Source organism: Rhododendron vialii, chromosome 9a, assembly GCF_030253575.1.
Source record: "Rhododendron vialii isolate Sample 1 chromosome 9a, ASM3025357v1".
Classification (NCBI taxonomy): Eukaryota; Viridiplantae; Streptophyta; class Magnoliopsida; order Ericales; family Ericaceae; genus Rhododendron; species Rhododendron vialii.
In genome coordinates, this window is record NC_080565.1 from 7,004,867 (window position 1) to 7,013,806 (window position 8,940).

Below are 8,940 nucleotides of genomic sequence, written 5' to 3' on the forward strand. Positions count from 1 at the left end.
TTTTTATTTTTTTTGCACAGTATAAAAGATCTTTATGAGATCTATCAAACAAGATCCATATTGGTAGGAAAATTATTTGTGTAAACATATTATTTTTGAGTTTGAAATTACCTTCTTAAAAAATAAGTATTTATTTATGATTCTGGAACGGAGCCGGGCCCATTCCTCTTAGCTTTTTAGGCTCTTTTTTTTGTTTCTTATTTATTTTTCTTCATATACGTTAGTTTTACGCCGAATTTTTATAAATTATTAATTTGTTTCCACGAGCGGCATCAAAAAAAAAAAAAAATTATTGCTTTTACTCAAATATTTTTAAAAATAAATTTTATCGGGTTTTATCTTAGATATTTTTAAATTTTTTTTTGAATAAAAGTATCTTACTTTTCCAATTCGTTTACTCAAGAATTCACAAAAAAATTGAAACAAAATTAACAAACACGAAAAAAATTCAATCAAAGACAAAACTCGAAAAGCTAAAAAAGAAAGAAAGTAAAGGAGATTAATAAAGAATAGAATGATCTTTCAATAGCAGCAGGTAAGAAGTTAACATCTCCAGATTAACATCACTCGCTTGCGGCTTGGAGACCAAGAAGCCGTCCCTGCCTGGTCAAACTGACCACACGGCGGTCGGCAGGTTTTTCCCGTCAAAATCATCACAGTAGACCAATTCTTCAACCTTCTCCACCTCGCAGCGATTGCGATTTCATCGTAATTCTCGATAATCGACTTCTATTCCAGTGATTTTTACTTATATGTACGTACACACACATACAGACACATATACGCTGAAGAAGAAGAAAAAAAATTGAAGGCAAGTGATGGAAGAGGTGGAAGTGCCGATTGAGGTGCGGGCAATGGAAGCGCTAGGGTCGGGGTTTGATCTGGCGAGCGATTTCAAGTTGAAGTTCGCGAAGGGGAGGGTGGTGGCGTTGGACGAGAGAAACAAGAGGGACATTGTGATTCCCGGCGGCGGTGGCGGCGGGGTTACCATACGGGGCGTGTCGGAGGACATCCGGTGCGATAAGGGGGACCGGATGCGGTTCAAGTCCGACGTTCTCGAGCTCAATCAGGTGAAAGGAAAATCCGTTCTGTTCAATTCTAATCATCTCTTGCGTGCCTCGTGTTTGTTGTGTTTGACTAGTAGACGCTTGAGCACACCGGATGCGTGTGCAAATCGTGCAAAAGAGGAAAACCTTCGATTGCGATGAATCTATATCGGTGAAATTTGTCTTGTAAAAGTAGAAGAGAGGGGGAAAAAGCAATTTTTTTGGGGTCCTTCTTGGCAGTTTTTTTTTTTAGGCAGTGAAAGGGGGTAGTTTAAGAAGTAAAAATGTGATTCAGCCTCAAACTGGGGTTCAAACCGTGAACGGTGTTCCCTTTATTATAGTCTGTGTTACATGGACTCGGGTGCGAGTATTAGGTGCGTCCAAGCATCGGACCTTCAAACTAAAATCTTAGTATACTAGGATATGTGTCCCCAAATTGGGTATGGGTATGGGGACACGTTTTGAACACTTGTTTGTAGTATATATTGCATAATTTTTTTTCCGAATTATGTACCGTAAATTATATTTATAAATGCATTTAAACAAGAAGGGGTTAAAAAAATTATATGTTTTTGCTAAATACTAGAAGTATCGCTTTTCTAGCTAATTAGGTTGTCCCTCATCGAGGAAAGCAGCATTTGATGAAACTTCTTCTTGCCTTTGATGATATTCTTTTTCTGAGGATATCTTAACAATGAGAGGATCCGAGAGTCCAAAATGGGTACAGGTTTCGACACGAGTGCTTGAGCCAAAATGAAGGAAATAGATGGGTTTTGTGTTTGTTCGATGATGGAAGTGCATGAGGATGGTTTATGAATAGTTTTGGTGAATTGGTTTTGGACGCCTTGCTCGTTGGGACCTGCAAGAAAAAACTAGACACCTGCGTGGTGCCAACTAATACCATCTGATGCCGAAGTTAGTCGATTTTCTGTGGATTGAAGTAGAATGCACTCAAGTTACCTGAAGTAAAAGTCCTATGTGCTGTGCAGGAGATTTTACTAGACAATTCTTATGCTTCGTGCCTTTGTACATAATCTTAATTATTTGAACCATGAAGATAGTAGTTTATGTAGACTTTTGTTTTAGTTGGAATTAATAAATATGATGGGAAGGATTTGAAAAGGAATCAGGCCCATGATTTGTTGAAAATTGAAAAATGGTCGGTGACAATATTATTCAGAAATTCAGTTTTTGTCATGCTTCAATTATCAAATACTCTCACAAGTGTGCTAGTCAAGAAAACATTGTTTTGCTTCATGTGTGCGATTTGTCAATTCTTCAAACTCCTAGATTCTGTGTGTAAAGCTTATTTTGGTCAATTCTTCACAATCACATTGTTTTGTGATTGTGGGTATTTTTGTGATTCTGGTTATAAAGCTTATTAGGCAAAAATACATACAATAAAATGTTTGGCCATATTAGGCAAAAATAAACACATCACATTTGTGATTCTGGGAAATTGCACAAATCACATTTCCTCCTCGGTCAATTCCTCACAAGCCCGCTAAAGCTTTTTTGTGATTGTGGGTATTTTTGCCTAATTGTAAGCATTAGTGTTATGGCCAAATGAATAGCGTCAGAGGTTGGGAAAATGAGTCCTGCATTCATAATTTCTTTGTAATCTACTTATCTACATCTCTTTTTGTTTCATACTTGCATCCTACTTTTGGCAGATGTCAGAGCTGCTGAATCAGAAATCCTCAATCCAAGGAAAAGTCCCTTCAGGCTATCTTAATGCTATATTTGATTTGAGTGGATCCTGGTTGATTGATGCTGCAGATGCCAAAAATCTTGCATTTGATGGTTACTTCATCTCACTATACTATTTGCACCTAACAGCATCTCCACTAGTACTCCAAGACACAGTGAAGAAATCTGTTCCGTCTCATTGGAATCCAGCTTCGTTATCTAGGTAGTTCTTATTTTGTTCCACCTAAGAAAAAAGTGTAATTTTAGTATTGTAGTTTCCTTTTTGTTACTTCTATCGGTAGGAGTACTTACAGAGAAGATTACTTTTCTTTTGGTTAATCTACTAAGTAAGAAAGTCCCACTGGTTTCACCTATTGGATTCATGTTCATTTTGTGGGCCAATTTCAAAATTTATGTTGTGTTGACTACGGTTGGTTGCATTGATTAGTGTTTCACTTTGAGGAACTGATTTTGTGATTATTCAACTGAAGTAGGGTCACAAATTATGATTTCTGAAATGATAGGGGGAACATGGAATTTCTCAGGAACTTAAGGTTTTAATTTGGGTTAGATGTGATTATAGAAATGAATTCTAGGGTTCTATTTGGTAAATTCCAAATTAGGTTTTTTACTTTGTTAAAAGTTAATTTATGGTCTCAGTGTTTAGAACTATTCCGTGGGTGATATGGCAGTTATACAAAAGTTGATGCTTTCTAGATGTTGGAGCAAACAAACTCTACTGCGTCAATCCATAGACACAGATCTGCATCAAACACTTTTAATAGCTTCTGCTTCATGCCATAATCTATAAGCTCTTAAGCCACAATCAGTGTACTATTTCTTGCAGCAGCAAAAAATGCCCCCTGTGTGCTGGGAGTGAGTGAGACATATTTGCGAACTATCGAAAGTTGTGATATCTAACATAATGTGTGATCTAGGAAAGCTTTCATGTTGTGTTTCTTGTAAGTGTTGATGGTGGACTCATGCCCACCGCAAACATGGCTTCTCTGTGGAATGATTGTGCTACACTGCTACTAGGTTGAATTTCCGAACAACAAAATTGGTGTTTGTTTCTTTGATTTCAATGTTTGAATAAGTTCCATGGCGAAGCTGTTAGCTTGTGCATTCAAAATAAGGATTGTGGGATAAATTTCTAGGACCAGTTTTCTTTAATGGCTTGTTTGTTTAGGAATTGACCCTCTTGCAGATGATGTTGCATGCCAGATGCTGATTTTGTTTCGTTTGGCAGGTTTATCCAGACTTATGGAACACATATAATCGTTGGGATGGCTGTTGGGGGCCAAGATTTACTTTGTGTAAAACAAAAGCCATCATCACCAATTCCTCCTGCTGAACTGAGGGGATATTTGGAGGATCTTGGAGATTGTTTATTTTCAGATGGGATGAGCCCTCCTTTACTAGAGAAGAAGACTACAAATAACAAACAGAAGGCATGTCTACCAAATTTTATCACTTTTACCACGTAATCCCGGTTTGACTTTTGCTAGGTACGGAAATTAATCTGTTTTCATTCTTATAGGTTCCCGAGGTCTTTAAACGTATGTTGCAGTCTCACACCATGCAGATTACCAGCATTACAGAAACTTCAAGCAAGGACGTAAGTAAAATATATACTTTAAAGATTCTGGATAACAAGCAGTTGTGAGCCCGTGCACTACTTTGAACAGGGCCTCACCATTATGTGGTCTAAAAGAGGAGGGGATGTGTTCTCTTACAGCCACTCGAAGTGGCTTCAGACAGTAACTGCCAACCCGGAGCCAATTCTCTTTAAATTTGTACCTATTACCTCTCTCCTTAGTGGGGTTCCAGGAAGTGGCTATCTGAGTCACGCTATCAACTTGTATCTTCGCTGTGAGTTCTGCCCCCATCATTTTAGTCTTGTCATTTTTATGGTTATCGTCTGTATGCACATTTTTTGTCATGTTTTAATCAAGTAGCTTTTCTTTGAAAGATAAAACCTCCAGCTTCTTTGATTTAGTGATTCTCTTGTTAGATAAGCCTGCTCTAGCGGATCTGCAGTACTTCTTGGAGTTCCAAGTTCCTAGGCAATGGGCACCTATGTTCTGTGAGCTTCCTCTTAGGCATCAAAGAAGAAACCTCTCTTGCCCCACACTGCAATTCAGATTCATGGGTTCCAAGATGCATGTCAGCTGCGCTCAGGTACCCTCTCATCTTTCCTTTGTGACTATCACAATGACACAATCCATAATACAGATAAACATATTTATCCCAATATGCACCTAATTGTATTTGTGATTGAATTCTTTTGTACAATTTAATTTTAATTTTTCGGTCAGAGGTTGGAAACTAGCTTATATATTATGCTTGATCAATGTTCTAAAAATTGCTAGGCGCTAGTCGGGCAGAAGAGGGAGTGCCTAGTCTAGGCCGACTAGTCGGCCGCCTCCTAATCGCCTAATTCCCAGGTGGGGATATCTAGAACACTGTGCTTGATAATATCGCTGTAGTTTTGAACATGTTATGTTTTTAACATGGGTTCAAGTTATGGAATAACCTCTCCAACATAAACGGGGAGTAGGTTTGCTACTTATGAGCATCTCCCTGTGGAATATACTTGTGTATTGTATTATGTGTCACTGATTACCATTTGTTCTCTCTCTCTCTCTCTCTCTCTCTCTCTCTCTCTCTCTCTGTGTGGAGAAGCTGGAGGTTTTAAGTCCCGTTTGGACATGGTTATTGTCTGACTAAGCCAAAAACTTAAGCAAATACCAAGTAAGCAAGAAGTAAAGTAATGGAACTGGAATTGCAAAACCAAGCAGAATGATTCCATTACCATTGAAGATATTTCATAGAAAAAACTTAAGAATTTGACTTGAAGTCAATTCATTATTTTGAACATTGGTTTGAACATTTAGAGTCGTCGTGACTTCATTTCGTTCTATTTAACCACATGTTTTCTGTTCATTGTGTGCATCTATTAAGTTCAGTTCACATTAATGTCCTAGTTCCTATTCAACATATTCGTCCACTATTAAGTTATTTGCATTCAACATGTGTTGTGAAGCCTAGAAGAAATTGATGTAACTTGACTTTGAGGAATGAATGAATAGATAAGAATTTTCAGCAACTTTGGAGCTTTTAAGAATGTGTGATGCAATTCTATTCTTTAGTGTGATGCTAAAGAGGCCTTAAGTGTGATGTCCTTGTTAATCTAGGTGTGAGGCCAATACCTGTCTTCTTCATATCATTCTTCTTGTTCTTCTTCTCTTTTGCTGTTCACATACAACCATTGTCTTTCATGTTCTCTCACTCCCTAACTTCTTTTCAAGTCCTTCGCTACATCAAAGGACATCTTGAGCCTTGGTCATGAGATACTGATTTCTTAGTTCTCTTACTTAAAAAACTCAATCTATTATTGAGTTAAAATCATTAGTAGCACTTTGAGAGTAAGAAGCGTTTAGTTTGTTGGCTCAACAAGACAATGTAGACAACATTCCCTTAGAAAAGACGAGATATTTGATTGGATGCAATCCACACAAAACCTATGGATTAACTCCATTTAACTTTTTGGGTATGATCGTCGTACTCACTTGATGATTTAATAGTCATGTACTGAGTGCTTCTTCTTCCAATAAAGCATAAACTTGTATTAGCTTAGCCTAGGATCTGTAAAACATACGAAAAGCACATTTGCGAATCTATTGCCATCTGCAACATACGAGATTTTGAGAGCTTGTCTTTAGGTTTCAACATGGATTCCTCCAGATCTTCTTTGAAATCTCTAATTTAGAATTGCATCTATAAAGAATTGAAAAATTCAATATTGTAACCGTTTTCAGGTTTCGACGGATCAAAAACCAGTCATTGGCCTACGCTTGTACTTGGAAGGGAAGAAAAGCAACCGGTTGGCAATACATGTTGAGCATCTCTCCAGCGTTCCAAACATTATGACATCTTCTCATGATCCCTCAAAATGTAGACCCTGCCAATGGCGCGGTTCTGATGACTACGATTTGAGCAACCAATTCGTAGAGCCTGTAAGCTGGAAGAGATATTCAAACATATGCTCATCTGTAGTTAAGCACGATCCAAGCTGGATACGGGGACAAAAAAATCCTGGTGTTTATATAGTAAGTGGTGCACAGCTCATCAGCAAGAAAGTTGGGAAGTGGCCAAAGACCGTACTTCACCTGCGGTTGCTCTTCACCCACCTCCCTAACTACACCATTCGCAAAACAGAGTGGGCGGCTGCACTGGCGGCTACTCGCAAGTCCAGTCTGCTCATGAATCTAAGTACTACTTTCACCTTTACTCAGAAAACAGCTACCGACGCCCCCCCAAGGCAGCTTCCGGCTGCGCTGAACTCAGGTGTCTATCCAGGGGGGCCACCAGTGCCGGTTCGCTCTGCGAAGCTACTAAAGTATGTCGATACAGCTGAGGTCGCGCGGGGCCCACATGATGCTCCAGGGCATTGGTTGGTTACGGCTGCTAAGCTGGTGACAGAGCGTGGTAAAATAGGTTTGCATGTAAAGTTTGCGCTTTTGGATTATGAAGCACCGGAAACGTAGCTTGTGTCGTCCTACATAGGGAGTGGATTTGGTTTTCGTAGTTTGTTTTATTTGACATTTAGTTCATATGATCATTTTTTTTTCCTTTTTTTTTTCGCTTTGTACAGAAAGAAGAAAATCAATTTTCCCAGTTTGGGCGATATCTTTCTCTGGTTTTATCATTTTCTCTTCTCATCAACTCAACTTGTCTCCACATGATAGGCTTTATGTCTAGCATTACGATATGGTGATGTTCAACAAAATTGGATAGTGATTAGTGTTACCCAAATTATGCAACCTAGAGGGGGGGTGAATAGGATTGCTAGTAATAATTACCAATAAAAATTTATCTCTAACAATATATGCAAACAATAAGTATGCAATCAAAATAGAGAGATAGAGAGATAGAACCCGTTTATAGTGGTTCGGTCCGGATTTGTCCACGGTCCGGCCCTACTCCACTTCTCCTCAAGCAATTACTTGAAGGTTAGACTAATCTTTAAAAGATTACAACTTGTAAGTCTTGCGGGTGCTTACAAGAACCGAATGCCTCTAGCTTTCCCGAGGAGCTAGCACAACCGCAAGAATTTTCTCCGAAAACTTCTCAAAAACAATAACACCCAAATTCCAACCCGAATTTGGTCTTCTAAGCTTTCAAGTGTTTGACTCAAACACTCACTTAGGAAATACAAGTATGTGAAGAAGGTATGAAAATTATCGCTCACGACTTGTACAAATTTTCTCTCAAGAATAATATGAAAGTGGAAGAACAATGAGAATTTTTGGCTTTGATCTTTTGAGAATTTGCTCTTGCAATAATATGGAATGTTGTAGCTTGTGTATATACTCATTAATGAGTTCTTGATGCCTTATATAGCCATCCATATGCTTCCTAGCCGTTGGAAACTAGCCGTTGGAACTAGCCGTTGGAAACTAGCCGTTGGAAACTAGCCGTTTGAAACTAGCCGTTGGAAACTAGCCGTTTGAAACTAGCCGTTGGAAACTAGCCGTTGGAAACTAGCCGTTTGATAGAGTTGTCATCCGGGTGGTCGTCCGGTTGTCACAGCTTTCTGTTCAGACAGCCGGCTTGTCAGCCGGTTCGTCAACCTGTGGCTCACAATTTCATCTAAATAAACCGTTAAAACATGTATTGAGCTCAATAAAGTCTTTGTAAATATAAATCATGAATCCAAGAGACTTTATGCTATATTTCAAGGTCACGAAAATATTTAATTCGGGAATCGACTTTTCGATAATTTTGTATTTGCCGAATAAAAATATCATTGAATTAATCATCAAAATAATTAATAGAGATGCATATAAATTTTCACAAATTATAATGCATACATTTTTCAACAATCTCCCCCTTTTTGATGATGACACAAAATGATAGTTTTTATTCAAGTAGGAGTTATGCCAATCTCCCCCTTAATACATGCACCAAAGCAGTTATCTATGATCAACGAGTAATAGCAATAATCATCAGATCATAGCAAGCAATTTTTTTAAATTTGCCCAAAATGGCAAGATAGATCAATTAAAACTTGGCTTTTTCTCCCCCTGTGACATCATAAAAAAAACTAAAAAGAGAAAAACAATAGGGCCATGGTTCCAGCACCATGCCGCTCTTGCCCTGTAGCACTCTATCTTCGTTCATTGAGAGCTTGGCGTCCTTG

At 38.4% G+C, this 8,940-nt stretch overlaps 1 protein-coding gene across 1 annotated transcript; it reads left to right on the forward strand.

Annotated features, from left to right (window-relative positions):
• The first annotated feature begins 509 nt into the window (after window positions 1-509).
• On the forward strand, window positions 510-7,463 carry LOC131301343 (MACPF domain-containing protein At4g24290-like). Its single transcript, XM_058327562.1, has 7 exons — window positions 510-1,070; window positions 2,720-2,958; window positions 3,985-4,186; window positions 4,276-4,353; window positions 4,424-4,607; window positions 4,750-4,916; window positions 6,557-7,463. The coding sequence occupies exons 1-7, from the start codon at window positions 819-821 to the stop codon at window positions 7,283-7,285; spliced, it is 1,851 nt and encodes a 616-aa protein (XP_058183545.1). The 5' UTR covers window positions 510-818; the 3' UTR covers window positions 7,286-7,463.
• The last annotated feature ends 1,477 nt before the right edge of the window (window positions 7,464-8,940 follow it).

Excerpts from the sequence above, each read along its gene's own strand:
- LOC131301343 (XM_058327562.1), top strand. The coding sequence starts at position 819 with ATGGAAGAGGTGGAAGTGCCGATTGAGGTGCGGGCAATGGAAGCGCTA. Across the intron at positions 1,071-2,719 it reads ACGTTCTCGAGCTCAATCAG|ATGTCAGAGCTGCTGAATCA; the intron begins GTGAAAGGAAAA and ends TACTTTTGGCAG. Across the intron at positions 4,354-4,423 it reads CAGAAACTTCAAGCAAGGAC|GGCCTCACCATTATGTGGTC; the intron begins GTAAGTAAAATA and ends TACTTTGAACAG.